The sequence below is a fragment of the Rosa rugosa genome, chromosome 1 (assembly GCF_958449725.1).
Source record: "Rosa rugosa chromosome 1, drRosRugo1.1, whole genome shotgun sequence".
NCBI lineage: Eukaryota > Viridiplantae > Streptophyta > Magnoliopsida > Rosales > Rosaceae > Rosa > Rosa rugosa.
In genome coordinates, this window is record NC_084820.1 from 66,862,732 (window position 1) to 66,885,398 (window position 22,667).

Sequence of the window (22,667 nt, forward strand, 5' to 3'; positions counted from 1 at the left end):
TTTCTTTGCACTTGTTGAGTTTGGATCACTAGTCAATTTGAAAACTGACTTGGGTCACTCTGGGTCAGTTTGTAGGCCAGGAAACTGACCAAGAGTGACCCAGGTTAGTTTAGAAACTGAACCAATGACTCATTATCCAATGGGTGAAAACAAACATAAGAAAGCAGTGAACAGTGTTTGACTCAGGCCAAGAAACTGACCAAGAGTGACCTAGGTCAGTCTAGAAACTGAACCAGTGACTCATTATTCAATGGGTGAAAACAAACATAAGAAAGCAGTAAACACTATTTGACTTGGTGATCTTAACCCAATGACCCAACGGGTGAACTTGAGAGAATTTTTTTCATCTCTTCTAAATTGAGAGATTTGCGCCCGAAGTTCTTTACCCGAAGTTAGGAGAAGCCTTATTTTAAGTAAAGGTAACACATAGGAAATACAAAACCGACATACTCCCGCTAGTTTCAGCCGCTTCCTCTTCCCCTTCCCTTCACTGTCGTACGTTCAATTCTCGATAATTTCATGCATTTCTGTTGCCGGAAACTGCCTTCCTCGAAATATTCACCACCCGATTCTATCTCTTTCGACGTTAATTGAGGAATCTTATATGGCTTGTGGCAGGTTTAGGAGGATCATCGAGGTTTTATGAGCAAACTGGGGACGGAATGACTGTAGCGTTACTGTGTGCAGCTTCGATCCTTCAATTTTCGACCTCTCACAGTAAAATTCTCTCTCATTTGGTTGAATAGAAATTTGTTATTTATAATTTAGGCGAAAGTTGTGCTTCTTTGTGCAATTACGAGGGAGGAGGGGAAGTTTCTAGAGGTGATCGAAGGAAAAATTTCATGTTGTTATTACCAGGTTTGAGTTTGGTATAGTGTTGTTTAAAATTCGAAAATATGCATTGATGGTTCTTGATTTTGCAGGGGGAGGATTTGGACATTGCTTATAAAACCATATAAGCTTCTGCTTCCAGGCCGGACGAAGGAGAGCTGGTAGGGCGGTAACATATTTTTACTGAATATTCCCGCTAGTTTCAGCCGCCAGCCATCAGACAACCGCTAGCAAATAAATAACGTGATAAGAATGGTATACTGTAATCGTTTCAGTCCTTGACCTTCGAATTTCACCTAACATATTTTTACTGAATATTCAGATTAGGATGCAATTTAGTAGGCTTCACATATGCTTAAAATGCATCTGAAGGGGTTGGGATTTTCATGTTACAATTACACTGCTAGCATTTGCTGAAGTTTTATGTATTCAGTTCTTATATGACCAAACCAGTATTCAATATTTTTGGACTATGAGACCGCAGAACATAGTTAGCTATGTGTATAAATATACTCGTAATTTTATAAAATGAAGCCTTGCATGGTCTTTGTATGCTATAAATTATTAACTATACTTAATCCTTGAAAGAGTCTCTTTGCATCGATCACATTAAAGAATATAGATTAGATATAGACGTTAAAGAAGTGTATGGTTCAAGTTTATGCATGGTGTTTGATCTTACATGGAGTCCACTACTTGATGGAATCAGCCCGAGCAGAGATTTGTTACTCTTTGTATTTCTAGTATAAGATATGAGTGGCAATTCAGATTTACTTCAAGATAGACAGTGAATGGGGCTTTAATAGCTTGTTTTCTTGCATTTTAGCATTGCAGCTATCTTTTATACTTTGATAACATTTAAAGTTCCTTTTGCAGTTTTTTCTTTATGTTAATTCTGATATGACCGTTTCATTTCCTCTCTTATGTGCCAGAACTTGTAGTGGTTTACAGAGTCTGAAACTCTGAATCGTTTGCTGCCCTCTTTAAATATATGTTTGAAGATATGGAAATTTTTTGGGAGTCCTGCTCCCAGTACTTCTGGACTTCTTTTCTTCCTCAGGGATGAAACTCGGGCATATGAAGCTGAAGCATCACAGTTGCAGGGTGAGCTTAGGCTTCTGTATTATCAATATGACATGCTTACTGGTTAGGCTTCTGTTTTGATCCATGGTAGACAGGGAAGAGTTGGTGGAGCATCTACAGTCAGTGGAGATTATACACCTATAAACGATGGAGATTGTACAACTATAAGCTATAGACTCTTGGAAAGAAATTTGGAGGTATGTAAGGGAAACATGTTTATGTCATTGTAATTCAGATGAATGCAGTTCTCGGAAGGATTGGTTCTTCAGCACAAGAGTTGGCCCATGTATTCAGTCAGAGTTGCTTTCAGTTAGCACAGAACTTTAGCAAGTTCTTCTTCAACCTGGTTCTCAAATACCATGAATACCATATTTTACATGTAGAATCATCTGTGCTTCTGTGCTTTTAATCTAACTCTTTAGTGCATTCCCACTTTTCTTCTAATGAAGAGCTTTATTTATCTAATGGGCAACTTTATATGAGGGTCAGAGTTGCTTTCAGTATATTAGATTAGTAAAGTGGATTATGCTTTAAGTGCATTAGATTATATTAATCAAATGTCCAGTACATTATATTATCTTCAATACTTTTCAGATGTCCATCAATATTCTCTGCCAGCTTTATCTCTATAATCATCTGTATTGAAAAGTAAATTCTGCACTCTGTGCCAGCTTTTATTATGTCGTGAATTCTGCAGTCTCTCTTACTTTCTTCTCTCTTTCATACTCTTCATGTATAAGGTTTTTCTTTTTAAGAACTTTTGTACTTAAAAGAAGAAAAGCCACTAAGCGATATAAAGTTGAGAACAAGGTCCTCATTTAGTTTCTAAAGAGGGCAAATCTAAGTGTTCAAGGGTGAGTGATGAAGACACCTCAAATCTCATAGTAAGAGGTAATCTTTTATGTGGCTTATGCAGCCTATGCCTCACTGTTTTGTGTTCCTATCCTTCCCTTTCGCCACGTTAATTTTTTAAATATCTATATTTTGAGTGCAATATTTACCTGGTCTTTTGATTGCAGACCATATGAAAAAATTCTCATACATCATCAGTATGTGTCTGAGGCACAACAACTTCATGCCATGAATGTAATTTCAATTCTGTTTCTCCTCTTCACAAAGTTTTACACTTCCATTAATTGATACTTAGTGGGAGTGGTGTCCCATGCTCTACTAGAAGACGGCTATTATGGTTCACTGCAATCACTGTAGTTTCTTTAAGAAAAGCTAAACAAAAGTTTTCTAGTAGTTTGGGGAAAGCATCTCATTCTTATGTATCTTTTGTTCATTTCTATCAGGAGCGTGCATTCTAATTCAAAGTTTGCAGCAACTACTATTGGCATCTTCGATAACTGCACATCTGATACCGACACTTTGGGTATAACTCTGATCATGAAATGTATATATGCTGTTTCTTTTTGACTCACTTGGCAAGGACTAGCCCAGCTTGAGAATTGGGCACCTTGGCATTCAAATTGTAGTTCTACTGTACTTAAATTTTTAGCATCTAATTGGAACTTGGAAGACTCCTGTGCTTCAAATTGATAGTGTTGATGTGACTTGGAAGCCTTTTGAGTGTATAAATTAAATTTCTCAAGAGATAGAAATTAGAATACAAAATATCTGTAGTGTGTAGGTTAGTATACTCTTAGAATAACAACAACAACAACAATAGAAAGAATAATAATTATAATAAAAATATTTACTAACAATGATAATATTGGTAATAAACACAATAATAATGATATTAGTGGTTGTTTGTTTAGTAAATTAAGTTGTCCTAGTGGTTATCCTAACGATATGCTTGACATGTTATGATGTGCCATTGTTGAAAGAGCTTGATGAAAGGGAGAATATAAATGACATTTAAGGGGTTAGACTGCAGGATCTTGAGAGGGAAATGGAGGTAAAACAGGAGCACCTTTATAAAAGAACAGATGTGATGATAAACTGGTAAATGTTTATATCCTTTCGCTATATTTCTTCAGAATGAAGTATGACTTTGCAGTGTAAAGCATAGATCGTGGTTGCCATAGGTTTTCAAGTCCATATCTAATTAATATAATTATTTTTCCTAGTTTCTCCTCGATTAGTATTCCATCTATAATTCTATATTATATTACTGATTTAGCTTGAGACTTTTAACATGACATTTGACAACCCTTTGAATCTGGTTCCTTTTACCCTTAACTGTGTAATTTTTTGTTTGTTATATTCACTTTCTGAATCTTAATCCTGTTTTTGCACTCATGTAATACACCTATGGCATGCAGACTATAAAAACTTGCTATGAGGAACCGTGTGTCTTCAGTAACTTCTTCTGCAATCCTGAGCATTTGAAGGGGAAAGGAGAGTTGACTGCGGGGCTGGGGGTTCAGCATTTGCAGCAACTACACAGGAGATCACAACTTTGGAGTCAGTCATCATTTTCAAACAGGTGATCTTCAAATTCAACTGTTCATTTCACCTTACCTTTCAAGTTGCAATTTATGTGGCCTAATAACATTCTATCTAAGTATGCATATGATTTCATTTTGATTTCACCTTTTTTTTTTTTAGAATATTTTAATTTCACTTTTGTATGGTAAAACAACTGTCCAATTAGTTTGGTGTCCAATGTAAGCCTCGCAATGTAAGCGATCTCCGGATATTGAAGAGGTTTGGTGTCCAATGTAAGCCTCGCAATGCTCCTAGGAGAATTGAAGTCAATTGGCAGCCTCCACCTTCTGGGTGGATTAAAATTAACTCTGATGGTGCTTGGAAGCATGGTTCTAATGTGGGGGGTTATGGTGCGGTCTTTCGAGATTACAGGGGTCATGTTCTGGGTGCTTTCTCTGCTAATCTTGAAATTCCTAGCTCTGTTGCTGCGGAAGTGATGGCAGTCATCAAGGCCATTGAACTTGCTTGGGTTAGAGACTGGAAACATATTTGGCTGGAAGTGGATTCCTCTCTTATCCTTGACTTTCTTCGCAGTCCTAATTTAGTTCCTTGGATGCTTCGCATCGAATGGCGCAATTGCTTGTATCGTATTTCTCAAATGAACTTCCGCTCATCACACATTTTTCGAGAAGGTAATCAAGTTGCGGATGCATTAGCGAATTTTGGTACAGCTTCTACAAGCTTGTTTTGGTGGGACTCTGCTCCACCCTTTATACTTGCACATTGTAACAGAGACCAATTAGGTCTTCCGAACTTTCGTTTTCGTTAGTGTCATGTACGCTTTCCTTTTATCTGGGAGGTTTTGGCTTTGGTCCCCCTCCTTTGTATTTTGGTTTTCCTTCTCTTAATTTAAGTGGATAGGTAGGATCCTTCCTCACCTATCCAAGCCTTTTAAAAAAAAAAAAAAAAAAAGAAACTGTCCAATTAGTTTGAAATAAATCATAGTTCATTGTCTGTAAATGGGCACATTTTTTGTTTCATGATCCCTTTTTCCCCATCCGGGAAAGAATATATATTAGAGACAATTTATTCCTCCAGATCATCCAAATTTGGTCCTTTGGCTCAAAGATAACCATTACTTAAACTCAAAATGCTTAAACACTCCATTTGACAGGTTTTGGACAAAAATTACTGCTTTCTGATGTTATCATTTGAGGATATCGAATTGTTCAATCTGTTATAAAGGAAGGTAACCGTACTCCATTCAAAATTACATAACATGAAACAGTGGAAGACAATGATAACATACCATGTTTCCTTACATGTAACACTCTATATACTCTATGTATAGGTACAAGTCAACAGCTTATAGTGTTATGAAAAGTGAATAATATAATAACTTTATCCATATCCAATATTCCCACTCATGTCATGCAGTATTTATTCTATCTTTAAATCATGACGTATTGTCACTCACACACTTCCTTATGCAAAAGAGGTGCGATAGTTGATGATCGCCCATATATTAAAACCAGAGAAATTGATATCACCAACTAGTACATACCTCTTTTAGTCGAAAGTAGGGCAAAAGGAAAACTAGCTCCAGTCAGTCCATCCCCAATGGCAAACTCAAACTCACTCGTAAAAGTGGTGGAAGTTTGCAGGGTTGCTCCAAACCCAGGCTCACCGGACTCAGCCACACCAGATTCCCTTCCTCTAACCTTGTTCGATATACGTTGGTTAAGGTTTGCACCGGTGCAGCGCCTGTACTTTTATGAAATATCTTCTACTGACTCCATACTTCCCAAACTCAAAGCCTCCCTCTCTCTCACACTCCAACACTTTCTGCCCCTTGCTGGAAACCTCACTTGGCCCCAAGACTCCCTCAAACCCATTCTCTGTTATGCCGAAGGTGACACTGTTTCACTTACAGTAGCTGAATCTGCTGCTAATTTTGGCCATCTCTCAAGCAAGTACGACTTGCTTGGAGTCCAAGAATACCATCCTCTTGTACCCCAGTTGGAAGTATCTCATGAACGATCTGCAGTAATGGCATTGCAAATCACTATCTTTCCCAACCGAGGCTTTTCCATTGGAACATCAATGCACCATGCTGTCTTGGATGGTAAAACTTCAACCTCCTTCCTTAAATCATGGGCTCACATATGCAAACATGAAGAACTGGGATCTTCATCTAGTTTGTTACCAGATGAGCTAAAGCCATTTTATGACAGAATGGTCATCCAAGACTTGGCAGAGCTTGGGGCACTCTACTCGGACCAATACCAAAACATGGATGGCCCCAACAATAGAAGCTTGATGGTCTGGAATTTTCAAGCTCCACCAGAGTCAATTCGAGGCACCTTCAAAGTCTGTCATGCAAAAATACAAAAACTAAGGCAACATGTCATGACTAGGATGGTAAAGAAGAAACAACATGATGATTCAGAAGCTTCAGTACTTCGTTTATCAACGTTTTCTCTAGCATGTGCCTATACATGGGTTTGCTTAGTCAAAGCTCAAGAAGCCAAAGAAGATAAAACACGACTCATATTTCCAGTGGACTGTAGGTCTCGCTTAGACCCTCCTATACCTGCAACATATTTTGGTAACTGCATAGCAGGCCGTTTGGCAATTGCAGAAACAAAAGGGCTATTGGGAGAAGATGGATTAGTTGTGGCTGTGAGCGCAATTATTGAAGCTATAAAAGGTTTGGATGATGGAGTCTTGAATGGGGCAGAGAATTGGGTTTCAAGATTGTGCACTGTGCTGAGTGATAGAGTAGCTTCCATTGCTGGCTCACATCGGTTTGGTGTTTATGAAACTGATTTTGGATGGGGAATACCAAAAAAGGTCGATCTTGTTTCTATAGATAGGACAGGAGCAATCTCCCTTTCAGATACCAATGATAGTGATGGAGGTTTGGACGTTGGATTGGTTTTACAAAAACATCATACAGAAGTTTTTGCTTCTCTATTTGCCAAAGGTCTTGAGAACCTTTGAAGCCATTAGCCATAATGGTGTTAACGCTGTGGGCTGTTTGGCAACTGCAGAAACAATAGGGATATTGGGAGAAGATGGGTTGTTAGGAGGGGCGGGTCTGATTGGAATCTTCAATTATCATGATCATCAACTTTAAGTCATGTGCCCTCTTCTTCAAACTTTTAAGTTATATGCATACATGGTGATCACAACTGCATATGCATGTCTTAGGAAGCAATGAGTTGTAGAGCGGGTTTAAATTTAAATAAATGAAACTTCATTTGGTGAATTAGGTTTATAGACAAATTTGATGAGTATAGAGTATAACATGTCCGGCCGGTAAGTGAACTAAAGATGTGAAGTCAAACTTTTCTAGGTAAATTTTTTTTTAGCCGGCTAACTAGTAGTCTTGTAGTTATTCACTCCATAATGTTGGATAAGTCCTCAGAGTATGATTTTGTATGTGAGGACAGAGTAATATGTTTCCATACCTGTCTTGATCAGAAACCTTCAACCGTGATCCTTTCTGAATAAACATTACGTATGTAAGTAGTAAGTACTACAATAAATGTATTTAGAGTATTTTAGACTTTATTTATACATATCATGTGTATGAGTGTATCTTTCACTCAAATGTCATTACATGTATATATTTTTAACTTAATTTACTGAAAACCTTAAACTCTAAATCATTGCCCCTGTGATTATTATTGTGTGTGTGTGTGTGTTACTACAGTTGATGTATTTAGACTTCAATTTTACACATCATGTGTGTTCTCTACACGTTTTTTTTTTTTTTTTTGTACTTACAGAAAACCTCAAACTCTCCCCGTCAAAACTTCTTTTCCTTTTAGATTTTGTATTAGATTTTATAAAGTACATGTTATCTGTGATGCATAAACCTTGCTCGTTGCTACCATCATCAGCTTTTCTTCATTAAATATTTTCTGTAGTGCTGAGAATCTGATGAGTGAAGTCCGGGATTTAACTGCGAAGTCCAGCATTTCCCTTGAGAATAAGGTAGAGATAGCTCCGGAGTCGCACATCACTGAGTTGGCTCAAACCCGACCGCCTCACACTCAACACTTTGAATTAACTTTAAGATGCAATTATATTGTACGAATCATTCGCAGTAAAGAAATAGGTAGACAAGTACGTTTTGTTATTACCAACTTATATATTCCTAGTATAATATTCCCACACATATCATGCATGTTGTCATTATTGTCAACCATGTATTTCTTTACATAGAGGTGATAGAGCATATCAGAAACATACAAAAATAAATATTATATATTCACATAAGAAACAAAGAAAGAAATATTATATGGGGATTAAAATTTATGAGCATGTGCGTTTGCAGTATATTTTGCGGTATTGTTTGGCCTTATATATAATTATATATGGGGGTAATGGGACAATCATGATTCATGCTTTGCGGGTGACACCGTTGGTCAATTATTACTTAGTATTTTAATTTGGGAGGAATAATCAAGAAAAATAGGACATTAGTGTAAGATAAACTCTAGCCAGTGTGGTCGAGAGTTGAAATCCTCTGTATTAGTCGATTATAATGTTGAATAAATCATATGAATTGTATATAGGTACCAGGAAAATCAGGTACCTTCCATATACAGCACCTCAAGCTTTTTCCATCTTCAGCAATGGCACAGGCAAACTCAAACTCACTGAAAGTAGTTGAGGTTTGCAGAGTAGCTCCGCAACCAATCTCACCAGACTCACCCATACCAGATCATTTCTCCCTTCCTCTAACCTTCTTTGACATACACTGGCTAAGATTGAAACCCATTCAAAGGATTTTCTTCTATGAAACATCTTCCACTGATACCATACTTCCCAAACTCAAAACCTCACTATCTCTCACCCTCCAACACTTCCTACCACTAGCAGGAACCTTAACTTGGCCCCAAGACTCCTCCAAATCCATTCTCAACTATGTTTTAGGTGACACCGTTGCACTCACAATAGCCGAGTCTGAAGCTGATTTCCACCATCTTTCAAGCAATGAATATCTCCAATCCAAAGAGTACCATCCTCTTGTTCCCCAATTGGCAGTGACTAGTGAACGAGCTGCGGTGTTGGCAGTGCAAATCACTGTCTTTCCCAACCATGGGTTTTCCATTGGAACCTGCATGCACCATGCCGTGCTTGATGGCAAATCTTCAACCATGTTTTTCAAATCCTGGGCTCACATATGCAAACATGGTTCAGCTGTTTCGTTGCCGGATCAGCTGAAACCATGTTACAGTGACAGACAGGCCATCAAGGACCCGATGGGGCTCGAAGCAATCTACTCGAATGACTGGTTGAGATTTGGGGGGTCTAACAAAAGAAGCTTACTGTTTCGGGAGACTAAATATTCACCGGGCACAATTCGAGGTACGTTTGAATTCACTCAAGCGAATATACAAAAACTTAGAGGACATGTCAAGACTGCAGTGGATTCTGATTCAGCTCATCTGTCATCATTTTCTCTAACATGTGGCTATACATGGGCTTGCTTAGTCAAGGCAGAAGAAATAAAATCTGACCAAGTATGGATAGTCTTTAGTGTGGACTGTAGGTCTCGCTTAGACCCTCCAGTTTCGGCAACATACTTTGGGAACTGCATTATAGGTCATATAGCAGTTGCAGAAACAAAAGGACTCTTAGGAGAAGATGGGTGGATTGTAGCTGTGAATGCAATTAGTGAAAGTATAAAGGCTTTGGATGGAAGTAGGGGACTTTTCAATGGGGCAGAGACTTGGGTTTCAAAGATGTGCAGTGCGAAGGGGACTGAGAGATTTTTTTCGGTAGCTGGTTCAAGTAGGTTTGAGATTTATGACACGAATTTTGGATGGGGAAGACCAAAAAAGACTGACGTTGTTTCCATAGATATGACAGGAGCAATCTCACTCTCGGATAGCAGGAATGGTGGTGGTGGTGTTGAGGTTGGGCTGGTTTTGAAAGAATCAAATATGGAAGTATTTGCTTCTCTATTTGCTAGAGGTCTTGAAGACCTTAATTAAAAACCATCATTCATATTGATGTTTCCTATTATCTATCCTCAGAATTTACTTTGTTCTCTTCTTTTTGGTGGTTAATAACTGAGAATATTTCTAACACTCAGAATTTGGATTCTATATATGGATGTTGATTTTCTGTTTTGGTTCAAGTAAAAGTTCATTAACTAGATTAATGTATCAATTTGATACATGAGACAAGTTCAGGTACAGTAGATCAGCAGACTAGGAAATGATGTCAGTACAGCACTTGGTTTGTCATTCTTGACAGTTGAGAGTTCTTGATTCGGAAGGAATTGGTATTATGTATGAGTAAAGGTGCATCAAAAATGGTCTGTACTCGTTGCTAGCTTGGTCCCAGACTGTTCTCTGTTTTGTATTGCTGAGCTTTGAGCCATTTCACCAAAACAAAAGTAGACTGGCTCTTGCATTATATTGCTGTAACATAGAATATAGGGAGAGTCGTCTCTAATAAAGACTTTGAAATTTCATTATTAAATATTATTTCTTCATCGTATAAATCATTCATCCATTAATTTAAAAATCCTCCTAAAGTTTTTATTGTTTTAGTTAGAGTTTCTCCCGCATATCATGCATATTGCACTTGTAGTTCTTTATTCGAGGTGTAAGATATGGTGATCAGCCCAATTATATCTATTAAAACTTAGAAGATGTTTTAATAAAAAAATAATAGTCACGTGGACATTCACCTCTTTGTTTACCTTTTCTCTCTCTTATTGTCTTATCTATCAAATAGAACGCGGTGGAGTGGCATTGGGTGGGACTGTAATTTGGTAAAACTTTAATTACTACAACGTACACATGTATTGAGCGACATCTGTCTAGAACTTTAGGGGGTGCGGACCCTGTCGACCTGTACAGTTCAGTCCTGTCTGTATAAAAGTAGTTCAGATTTGCAGGGTGGCTCCGCCACCTCCAGCCTCACTTTGGTTAGTCACATGCATGGAAAATGTGAAGTGTGTTTCATGATGGTTCTTGAATTATCAGAGACTATATAATGAAAAGGTCAAGGAGAACGAGAATCATGAGCTAATGGAGTTTGTTGATATGAAAATGGAATTATCCAGAATTAGTTCTATACAGCTTCACAAGTACCATGAATTTCAAGCTGGGAAAGTACCTTTCACTATCTTTTAATTCCAAGCATGCATGGTGACCGTGAATTATACTTTTTTTTTCTTTCTTTTTTGATCTTTTTCTTTTTCTTTTTTTACTCTGAACGACAGTGCAACTCCCCACCCCAACTCATCTCCTAATGTCAATGAGAATTGAACTCATGACCTCCACAGTGTCAGTTAGGCTAGCTAACCAACATGTCATGTCTCACTAACCGTAAATTATACTTAATAGTACGTGGTTACTAAACTTGAGCATTTACTTGGAATTTCAAAGTGAGTCAGGGGGTAAAGACTGATCTTAGTGGGAAATTCTACAATGTGTTAACGTATGACTGAAGTTCGAGGAGTCAAGTAAGACATCCACTGTTGAGTCTTTATTCAAGGGTTTAAAACTTGCATAAATTTGGCACAAGCCATGATTTTGCATTCATACCATTTACTGAAGCAAGGATTAATCAACGAAGCTCTCTCATCGTCCATGCAAAAATGTTGATTTGAGTACTCGTTGCAAAGTCGGTCTATTCAATGTTCAGTCTTGAAAAATGGAAATCAATTAAGCAATGCGTTGACAAATAGCTCAAACAAAAATTGAAGACTCAAATTTGAGGGCGATTTCTCTCCAACCCTAGGAGAATGATGCGGTGCATCAGGAGTGCTACTGGTCGCATTTTGTTACTAGTCACAATCTTAGTATTACTGGTCACAAAGGAGGCAGAGTGCACGTGATTGGTCGCGAATTTGCGTGCTACTAGCTAGTCGCGCGCCATCTAATGACTAGGTTATTTTATTTGTTTTATTTTTCCTTTTCTTACCTAATTTTGATTTTTTTTTTAATTATTAGTTGTTTTAGGGTTTCGAGCCTGTATGAACCCTCTTCTTTTGTAACAATTGGTTTTTGATTAATAAAACTAGAGCAGTTTTTCTCATCTTCTTGTTCTATCAACTCAGCTATTCCTTCCGGAATCAATGAGGCATAGACGACCCTATAATTCTGGCTATTCTCATGTAGAGAATCAATAAGAGGTTAGGGTTTGTATCTAGTTCTTTTATCCTTTAATTCATGGATATTCTCAATCTAGATAATCAACAGGAAATAGGATTTTATATTTCACTCGTGTTCAACATTTGGTTCACTACATGCTGTATCAAGTTACAATACGCAGAGGCAGAGCCACGGTGGCAAAATTACATGAAAAGCTTTTGTGATGCAGTGGTGGAGGTATTCAAGAACTTGAGCCTGGTCCTAAGTTCGAGTGTTGGTACCAGCCACAATATGTCAACCTTTTTTTTTATTTCTTCATCTTTATAACATTAGTGTCATTCTAGCTTCTCAACACAGTCCTTTCATGTAGTTGAATGTTAAGAAAATATGTAATTTAAAAAAAAAAATATTGATCTTTCTAATTTTTATTAAAATTTTAATATATTCTAATTTTTTTTTTTTTTTTAAACTTTCGAGTGCCCCAATAGAGATCAATTTCTGACTCCACCACTGACAATACGTATTTAAGTAAATTGTTGGATTAGTTGAATAAGGACTTCCTCCAATTTTGTTTGTTTGTTTGTTTGAATCGATTCTTTTATGCTTTGTTGTTTTGCAAGTGGAGCATCTTGCTGAGTTTTATGTGTACTGCAAGAAGGGTTTGGATCTTGCTAGAACTTTTCAGTTGCCAACACCGAGACAGGTTTCATGTTAAGTTGATATCACTCACTATAGTCTATGACAATCTTCTTCTCTACATTAAACAGCCACCACCATCATTTCTTGCAGCAATGGAGGAGTATATAAAAGAACCGCCTCAGTCCAGTGCTGTGAACTGAAGATAATCAGATGTGCTCATTTTCTACTTTCAAGTTTCTGATAATTTTGTTCTGACAATAGAATTACCCTGTGTTTAGTTGTTTTATTCCGGTCAAAGATGTGTTTTCTACAATTGCTCCTGCCCGCAATGGGCTTTACTCTTTAGTTTCTATTTGTTTATCTATTATACGTTTTCTGCAAGATAAAGTTCACTAAAAGTCTAAAATCACATATCAATAACAAAAAGACCTACAGTAAAGCGCCGATGTTTCTTAAATTATAACTGCTACTGTTGATTATTTAGATGATTACTGATTAGATGAGACTCCTGTGATTATCCGGGATGCTCTCTTTGATGATTCTTGTACTAGTACTCGAGGTGTAGGTAATATGTCCCCCTCGCTGTACAATCATCCTTCTTATTCTATTAATAATATTTTCGGGCATGAGGCTGAGCCTCTCAGTTAGGCTGGATTCCAAATCTCGTTTCAAAAAAAATAACTGCTACTTATATAAATAATAAATTCAGAAAGAAAAAAAAAATTCTCCGGCATCGGACGGGCTTAAGCACTAGGTGAGTTCTCGGGATGAAATCTGCTGTCCCCAAAAATACTGTGTCAAACCAGTCCCCATGCATTCATTGGTCCACAAAGAATAAAATATGGAACAAAAGATTAAGAAAATATTTTCTTAATCTTTATGGACCAATGAATGCATGGGGACAGGTTTGGCACAGGGTATTAGGAACAGCAGATTTCTTCCCGTGAGTTCTCGAGGCAGAAAGCACCCACACATCCCATCAATGATGACCTGGGAATCCAATAATTCATTTTGTGATGACCTGGGAATCCAATAATTCATTTTGTGTACCTCGTTGTTCAACTTTTGTGTGATTGCTTTTAATGCGGAGCATTTGGTAAAACAAACAATCATGAAAAAGTTAATGATAAATCATAAATGTACCACCAACAAGGCAACTAGGCAAGGCCAGAAGCTTATACATGTTTGTCCAACAAAAAATAAAAACTTGCATATAATTGTTCAAGTTTCAATCAATTCACCATCATCTCCAATGGCTCTCCCAAACTCATCAGTAAAAGTAGTTCAAGTTTGCAGGGTGGCTCCGCCACTTCCAGCCTCACCGGATCACTCCCTTCCCCTGACCTTCTTCGACATACGTTGGTTAAGGTTTGCACCACCGCAGCTCCTCTATTTCTACAAATTATCTTCTTCCTCTAACAATTCGACCTTCTCATTTGATTCCTTACTCGACAAACTCAAAACCTCACTCTCTCTTACCCTCAAACAGTTCCTGCCTCTCGCGGGAAACCTCACTTGGCCTCAAGACTCCCTCAAACCCATTCTGAGCTATGTCCAAGGAGACACCCTTTTGCTTACAATAGTCGAATCCAATGCTGATTTTGACCGCCTTTCGAGCAATTACAACCTGCTTGAAGCCCAAGAATACCATCCTCTTGTACCCCAATTGGAGGTGTCTCATGAACGAGCTGCAGTGATGGCATTGCAAATCACTCTGTTTCCAAACAAAGGCTTTTCCATTGGAGCAGCAATGCACAAAGCAGTCCTTGATGGCTTAACTGCATTTTCATTTTTAAAATCATGGGCGCACATCTGCAAACATCAAGGGTTGACTTCATCTTCATTACCAGACCAGCTTAAACCCTTCTACGACAGAAGCCTCATCCAAGACCAGAAGGGGCTCGGAGCACTCTTCGCAAACCAATACCAAGCCATGGACGGTCCCAACAACAGAAGCTTAATGGTCTGGGAGCTTCAAGTTCCCCAAGACTCAATTCGAGGCACCTTCGAACTCACTCGCGCATTTATCCAATCACTCAGAGGGCATGTCTTGGCTGCAATAGGTTCTGATACGATTCTCCGCTTGTCAACGTTTTCTCTAGCATGTGCCTATACATGGGTTTGCTTAGTAAAGGCTGAAGAAACAATAGAAGATAAAGCACGAATCATCTTTTCCGTGGACTGTAGGTCTCGGCTAGACCCTCCTCTACCTGCAACATATTTCGGGAACTGCTTAGTGGGCTGTTTGGTAGTTGCAGAAACAAAAGATCTACTGGGAGAAGATGGGTTGATTGTGGCATTAAGTGCAATTAGTGAAGCTTTGAGGAACTTTGAAAAGAAGGGGATTTTGAACGGAGCTGAACATTGGGTTTCAATATTGAGCAGTGTGCGTACAGGTAGACTGGTTGGCATTGCTGGCTCACATCAGTTTGGTGCGTATGAAACTGATTTTGGATGGGGATCACCAAGCAAGGTTGAGGTTGTTTCCATAGATAGGACAGGAGCCATCTCCTTGACAGATAGCAAGAACGGTGGTGGAGGCGTTGACGTTGGGTTGGTCTTGAAGAAACATCACATGGATGCTTTCGCTTCTCTATTTGCCAAAGGTCTCAAAAACCATTCAAGAATTTGAAGCCAAATTACGTGTATAACTATGGTTCGATCTTTTGGCTTATATATGATGCCTCTGTTACTTCTGAAGTTTCTTTAATATCACAATTAAGGAAAAGAATCTGCTGTAATTGAAACTATGTGAGAAGATTGAAATAATAGTAAAGGATGAAGACCGAAGAAGAATGAAACCCAAGAAGAACAATAGATGCGACAGGAGCGATCTCATTCTCGGATGGTAGGAATGGTGGTGGAAGTGTTGAGGTTGGGGTGGTTTTGAAAGAACCGAATACGCAAGTTTTTGTTTCTCTATTTGCTCAAGGTCTTGAGCACCTTGTACTCCTAGACTTGAATGTTTACTTACTTGGAAGGAAAGAGAATGATTACGGGGTAAAAACATTCCTGCATTTACTAACACATAAAGGAATCGGAATGATTCCGGGTAAAAGAATTCTTGCGTTTACTAACACATGAAGGAATCGGAATGGATGTAGGCCTCACCTCCTTATCAGGAATCGATTCCTGAATACTCAGGAATTCGATTACGAAGGGGGGAGATGGGTTTAGGAATCATTCCTCCGGAATCAATACCGATTCCTTTCTTCTCCCATTTCACTTGTCTCCGATTCATGATTATTTCCATTCCAAGTAAGTAAACGTGTCAGAATTTTCTTTTGTGTGTCTTTTCTTTTGGTGGTTATTAATAACTGGGAATCTAGGGGTGAGAGTTTGGTTGTCTCGGTGTTTGTGATGGTAAGCAAAAACTCTCTTCGCTATTACATTAATGTGTTAGTTCAAAATCTATTTAACGAGTAGTAAATCAGCTCCTACGGTAGTGGGACTGAAAGCTAGCACTGCATGCATCATCGGTTGGCGTGTCACATTGGAGACTTGTTAATTTGGAAGGATGAGTAAACGTAATTTTGGTTAGTTGTGATAGCTAGTTGGACATTGTGGACAAAGCTTGAGATTGAAATCACTAGCTAGCTAGTTGTAAGAAATGAACCAAATTTGGCGTAATCCACAGGCAATCAACCATCTCCACAAGACATAATAATCGGTCATTCAAAAGAGAGAACAAACATGCAACACACATGGACATGCTTGAAAGCGCCAATGGCAGGGGAAAGGGGTGGAGGTATGTGGGCTTAGGCTTTTTGGGCCTAGGTCCATCAGGCCCTATTCTTTTCTTTATTATTGAGTCTAAATTAGGCCTTACATAAATAACATTTGGAACCTTTTTAGCAACCGTCTTTCATTAACTCTGCGGCAATCCATCTTGAATTTCACTTAATTCCTCGTATTAAAATTGCGTGCATGGACAAGGGTCTATGTCGATGTAGATATTAGTGATGCTAGATTGTTTCTAGAAATGTGTTAAAACGTAAGTTTTGTGTGTGCTAATAATATCATCAAACTGTATACATTCATTTAAATAAATGGAGTAAAATCCACACTCTTTAATTTGTAATTCACATTCTCTCTTTCTTTCTTGTTCAAAATTCTCATAAAGATAAAATTTAAGTTAATAAAAACAAAATTTAAGTTATCAAAAAAAGAAATATGAAATGTAGATCGTAAAATGAAAAGTATAGATTTCACTCCTCTTATATAAACTGTGACCATCCATATGATAATACATTTAATATTTCTCGGGTGCAAGTGCGAAAGATGAAGTGTCAAATCACTCATTTACTTTATTTAATTATTAAAATAACCCCGATAATCTTAGACCTAAAAAAACAAAAGGCTATAAAAGTAAAAGATTGACAGTGCAAAAAAGTTACTTGACCGAATCTGTGCACCACTCTGTGTGAAATTAGCTCCCTCTTTTTTCGTGCGCCAACTGTACATCTTTCCCTCTCTCTCTCTCTCTCTCGCTCGCTCACTCTTTCTTCGCCGCCGTACCTACCGCCGTGCCATCTATCTCGTCGTCTCCTGCCTCCGTCTCCACCGCCGTCATAGCATTCCGTTAGTAAGGTACTCTATCGCCATTAATTTCTCCCGATAATTACATTTCGCCCACTCGTTTATTCATTTCTTCAGCACACTTTTGCGTAATCTTTAGGTTGTGTTAGCGTAATCGAGCATTGCAATGGGCGATGAATTTGTTTGATTAATTTTGTGATTTTGAGTTATCTGTGCGGAAATGTTGGGGTGATTAATCGTTTGATTGATCAATTTTTCATTGATTTTGTGATATGGGGTTTTGTTAATTTTGGGTAATTAGGTTCGCCTAGGGTTTAGATCCTTGAAGCAATATGATTACATTATAGGGATCTAACCATGAAAATCATGAGAACTAGGCCCGGGGAAGAGAGTAATTTGATTTTCCTGCATTTTCAAGTACTCTATGAGCAGATTACATTGTTCTGAGTTTTGTGGGATATAAAAGTTTAGTTTTTAATGCTTCTAGGGTTTTGTCTCGAAATGTCGCTGTTTTGTAGAACCTAGCTCTCTCTGTTTTGTATTGGTGGCTCCTTCGTGTTCTGTTGTTCTTAGTGCCTTTAATTTTGTAGTATGTGCATATTACTATGTTTTTGTTTATGTGATTGATCTTAATGTTTCGCAATATATTACTCATTGCACCTTGGGGTTTCGAGTTAGTTGTTTTCATCTAGTGGTTTAGAGAGAGGTTGAGGTTTGTTAAGAGTGTTTTCATGGCGGCTTTTTGGCAGAATGGATTTGCAGACAGCGATTCCTCCAGTGATCCCCAGTGCTCAAGTTGTTGCAAATGCTTTCATCGCGCAGTATTACCATATTCTTCATCACAACCCTGGCCATGTCTATAGATTTTATCAGGATTCAAGTGTGATGAGCCGGCCTGATTCCGACGGTGTGATGAGATCGGTGACCACGATGACAGTAAGTTTTTGCTAGGTTGTTTTTCTCTTTTGTGGCGTTGTAGTTGGTGGTGTATTACTGGTTCTACTTTTGTGAAGAGATATGTTTGACAAATATTATAAACCATCAAACAGTACATCTAAATAAACAAACAGTCTCGCTGATCTTATATATAGTTCATTTATGTTGATTTTTTTAGGTTGGTCTGTCGTCCACGGTGCTATTGAAGTATGTTTGTCTCCTGATTTTTTTTTCTTTTCTTTTTGGATTTAATCTGTTATGGTTTTGGAACTTCTGCATGAGTCTGCCAAACTCTAAAAATGCTTGGGGCCATTGTGGATCTTAGTTATGCCATGAATCATACTGTTACTATGAATCAAAATAGAATGAGGTGTGTTCTGCTATCAGCTCTGTTAGATATAATGCATAAAATTGAGTAATGCAAGTCAAGAAATGGGTTAAATGGTCATGTCCTGATCAAAGTTACTATATATGTGTACACAATATGAGCTCAGGTGGAAGGATATACTGTTTTATTTCTCTGAAGTATATATGCAAATGAAACCATGTGGTTTGTGTTCAAATATCCAAAACCAAAGAAATGAGAACATGTGTACAACTTTTTCTTCGTTTACAAACTTTGTTTGAAGTGATAACCAGGACATACTGTCTTAAAAGTCTCCGCCAACAATTTATTGAAAATAATTTGATAAGATTATCAGATTTACCTGCATATAAATTCTGTTTTCTTTTCTTTTCTTTTGTTATCTAATTTTTCCTTGGAACAGGGAATCAATGAGAAGATCCTTTCCTTTGATTACAAGGAATATAAGGCTGAGATAGAAACTGCAGATGCTCAGAACTCTTATAAAGATGGGGTGACTGTGTTAGTTACTGGATGCTTAACAAGCAAGGATAACTTGAAAAGGAAATTCGCTCAATCATTTTTTCTTGCCCCACAAGAGAATGGGTTTTTTGTATTGAATGATGTCTTTAGGTATGTAGAAGATGGAGAACTGTTGAAAAACCATTCAGTTAATAATGATGCCACAACAGTCCACTTGAACCAAGAACCAGGTAAGTTCATTGTTTGTTTGTTTTTTCCCCTCTTTATTACTGTGGTTGAAATTAGACCGTCAGTTTGTTTACACTTTCTATCATAATATTGCAGAACCAACTCATGTTCTGGATCCTCCCTCACCGGATCTGGAAACTACTCAAGTTGAAGAGGATCAATTTGTTATTGAGAAAGCTTTTGACACATCGGACCAGGATAGACAATCAGCTAATGAGAAAGAATCTGATACCGAACGCCCATCTTATTCAAATGGGAATGATGTCCATGTTGCAGTTGAATCAACTTCTACTACAGCCCAAGAAGATGGCCCAAAGAAGTCTTATGCATCAATTGTAAGTTAAGAGTTTGAAAAAGTTCATGGCCAAAATTGTTGTTGAAATAGTTATAGAATTTCATCAAATGTTATTGTAGGTAAAAGTAGCCAAAGGAAGTCCAGGACCAAATAAAGTTTATGTGCCCACTAACACCGTAAAAGTTGCTCCTAAGAAAACAGAGAATTCTTTGCCTGTGCCAGCTGCATCTGCTTCTGTGCCTGAAGCATCAGCTCCAACTAGCACCAGTACCCTCGAGGGCAGTGAGACTAATGAGGAAGGTATTCGTGTCTTTTCTGACTTTTCCCTTTATTTTTTTTTCTTTATATTTGCAATTTTGCATCTAAAACTCTTCCATCTGAAATATACTTTAAATTTCTGTATATTAAGCATTTTGTAGGTCTTTCCTGCTAGAATTTGAGTTCTGTACTGACACAACTGCATTTCCTATTAGTTGAGGGCTATTCTATATACATACGTAATTTGCCCTTGAGTGTGACGGCTGATCAGCTTGAGGTTGAATTCAAGAAATTTGGACCAATAAAGGAAGGAGGCATCCAAGTCCGAAATAAGAAGGTTGGTCTCTAGTGGTTTTCATGCCATTGGTGTCCCACTTAGATTTGCATTTTTCTGATATACCTGCTTCCTTTCCCCAAATTTTTTGTGTATGCAGCTTCAGGGATACTGTTTTGGATTTGTTGAATTTCTGTCTCTAAGTTCCATGAATAGTGCCATTCAGGTAGGTCTATATGTTGATTAAATTTTAGTTCTTTTGAAATTTGATTTTCTATAGGAGGATGCGCTATTGATCAATTTTCATGATTCCATCTTTTGAAATCTCTGCTGGACTTCTTGACCTCTATTGTACTTAATGACTTAATGTGGCCTTATTATAATTCTATTTTATATTTTATTTTTAAGAAAGATATAATTCATTCTCGTCAAAATCAAGTCTTACTAGAACAATGTGGATATGATATGTGAGAATTCTTTCATCTATTATTCTCTTATAGGGCTTCTTTTGTTATATTCTGCTGAATCAAGTTTTTAGAGGCTCTTTCACCTTAGCTCATGGGCACTAGCATCTTCATACCGTATTAAGCCACGCACACATAGTTTGAGTATTCATAGTTTAGTTCAGTAATGCTGAGGCACAAAGATGAGATGTTGCAGCTATTAGAGGGTTAAACATTTTTGCTGAGATTTTGGATCGATCACCTAGTGGTTGTTTAGAATTTGATATAACGGCAACCTTCTGTTATCAGTCACCTATTGTAGAATTCTGTTTTCAGTCATGATGAAGTTGCAATAATTTCTTCAAAATATAAACTTGACCAAAAAGTTACGTAGCTCTGTGTGACTTATTCTTTTTTGCTTATTTGTTATTTTACACATTTAGTTAGTCCAGTAGGGGTTGAGTTATTCAATCTGTTTGGTTTCCTTTTATTGTGAAAACTATAACTAATCTCTTCTCTAATAGATTTAATTGAAGAAATATGAGTGCCTGTAGAGCTTTCAGCCATAACTTATTTATTTAACTTTTAAAGTTTAATTGGATTTTGTGTGTATCTAATACGGAAAACTTTATGATTTCAGGCTTCACCAATCACTGTTGGGGGCCGTCAAGCTATCATCGAGATAAAGAGAACTAACACACGTAGTAAGTGTAATATGTTTTTTAAAGTAATTTAGACAAGTCACCAGAAAAGGAAGAAAAAAAAGAGTAACATTATGTTAAACCTTTACGATGCTGCTTATATTTGGGTTGACTAAGCTGCTTGGTTTTTGTCCATGATCCCGGTTTTTCCAGTTGGTAGCAGTGGAAGTGGTTCATTCACTTCTGGAAGGGGAGGGTTTCGGGGTGACAGCTTTAGGGGCCATGGTAGTTATGGTGGTGGCCGGAGCTTTGTTAGAAGTGAGTATGTGAACAGGGCTGAATTCTCAGGTCGAGGCAGGGGTCGAGCTGGGCGTGGCGGAGAAGGTTATCGACCAGGGAGAGGAGACGGTCATCAACAAGGTAGAGGAGAGGGTTATCAACAAGGGAGAGGAGACGGTTATCACCAAGGTAGAGGAGACGGTTATCAGCAAGGGAGAGGAGACGGTCATCAACAAGGTAGAGGAGAGGGTTATCAACAAGGGAGAGGAGACGGTTATCACCAAGGTAGAGGAGACGGTTATCAGCAAGGGAGAGGAGACGGTTATCAACATGGGAGAGGAGAAGTTTATCAACAAAGGAGAGGAGACGGTTATCATCAAGGGAGAGGAGACGGTTATCAGCAAGGGAGAGGAAGAGGTGGCCGTCCAAGTGGACCAAAGCATAACGCGGTTTCAGCATGAAGTATTTTGAGGAAACTAGGCTGAAAGTACTTTTGACGTAATTGCTTTCATGATTAGTGCACTTGGAAGTATTGACAGTATGGATCTAAATTGGAGTAACAGTTAGAGGAGGAGGCATTTGCTTTAGGTTAGGTTTTGTTCTACCTAGCGGAATTTTGTCTCAGTTGGGTATGATGTAACTTGTTCATTCAGAAAGTTCAGGTCGCCCGCCAGTTTTACATGAAACTTTCGAGCTTACTCTCATTGCATAGTTTTGGTGTTTAGTAGCCGGTAGTTGAAAGATCCTAACAGTTAATAGATTGGTTTGTTTTGGGTATACTGGATTCTATTGATTGTTTGGTTTGCAACTTTACATATTGTTCTTTTTCATTGGTCCCCTTATCTAGCTCTGATTGCTACACTAATGCAACTTAAGGATCCATTTAGATGGAT

At 38.0% G+C, this 22,667-nt stretch overlaps 4 protein-coding genes across 8 annotated transcripts; all 4 read left to right on the forward strand.

Moving 5' to 3' along the window:
• Window positions 1-1,134: 1,134 nt before the first annotated feature.
• Window positions 1,135-8,466, forward strand: LOC133726285 (phenolic glucoside malonyltransferase 1-like). 5 transcript variants are annotated; one of them, XR_009854734.1, is made up of 6 exons: window positions 1,135-3,000; window positions 3,210-3,289; window positions 3,790-3,864; window positions 4,185-4,348; window positions 5,465-5,539; window positions 8,226-8,466. XR_009854734.1 is itself a non-coding variant. In XM_062153798.1 (6 exons), exon 6 carries the CDS (start codon window positions 5,911-5,913, stop codon window positions 7,291-7,293), a length of 1,383 nt encoding a protein of 460 aa, XP_062009782.1. In that variant the 5' UTR covers window positions 1,135-2,805; window positions 2,934-3,000; window positions 3,210-3,289; window positions 3,790-3,864; window positions 4,185-4,348; window positions 5,465-5,910; the 3' UTR covers window positions 7,294-7,940. The 5 variants fall into 5 exon arrangements, 3 of the variants coding, with proteins under 3 accessions (XP_062009782.1, XP_062009781.1, XP_062009780.1); XM_062153798.1 differs by lacking the exon at window positions 8,226-8,466 and having other exon boundaries at window positions 1,135-2,805; window positions 2,934-3,000; window positions 5,465-7,940; XR_009854733.1 differs by lacking the exon at window positions 5,465-5,539.
• A 330-nt stretch (window positions 8,467-8,796) lies between these two features.
• On the forward strand, window positions 8,797-10,415 carry LOC133745477 (phenolic glucoside malonyltransferase 2-like). The gene has a single exon (XM_062173560.1). It carries the CDS (start codon window positions 8,937-8,939, stop codon window positions 10,299-10,301), a length of 1,365 nt encoding a protein of 454 aa, XP_062029544.1. The 5' UTR covers window positions 8,797-8,936; the 3' UTR covers window positions 10,302-10,415.
• A 3,772-nt stretch (window positions 10,416-14,187) lies between these two features.
• Window positions 14,188-16,424, forward strand: LOC133745484 (phenolic glucoside malonyltransferase 2-like). The gene has a single exon (XM_062173570.1). It carries the CDS (start codon window positions 14,308-14,310, stop codon window positions 15,685-15,687), a length of 1,380 nt encoding a protein of 459 aa, XP_062029554.1. The 5' UTR covers window positions 14,188-14,307; the 3' UTR covers window positions 15,688-16,424.
• Window positions 16,425-17,446: 1,022 nt separating this feature from the next.
• On the forward strand, window positions 17,447-22,604 carry LOC133726286 (nuclear transport factor 2-like). The gene is made up of 9 exons (XM_062153799.1): window positions 17,447-17,645; window positions 18,344-18,530; window positions 19,298-19,586; window positions 19,681-19,919; window positions 19,999-20,179; window positions 20,353-20,474; window positions 20,572-20,637; window positions 21,495-21,558; window positions 21,709-22,604. Exons 2-9 carry the CDS (start codon window positions 18,345-18,347, stop codon window positions 22,233-22,235), a joined length of 1,674 nt encoding a protein of 557 aa, XP_062009783.1. The 5' UTR covers window positions 17,447-17,645; window position 18,344; the 3' UTR covers window positions 22,236-22,604.
• Window positions 22,605-22,667: the final 63 nt, after the last annotated feature.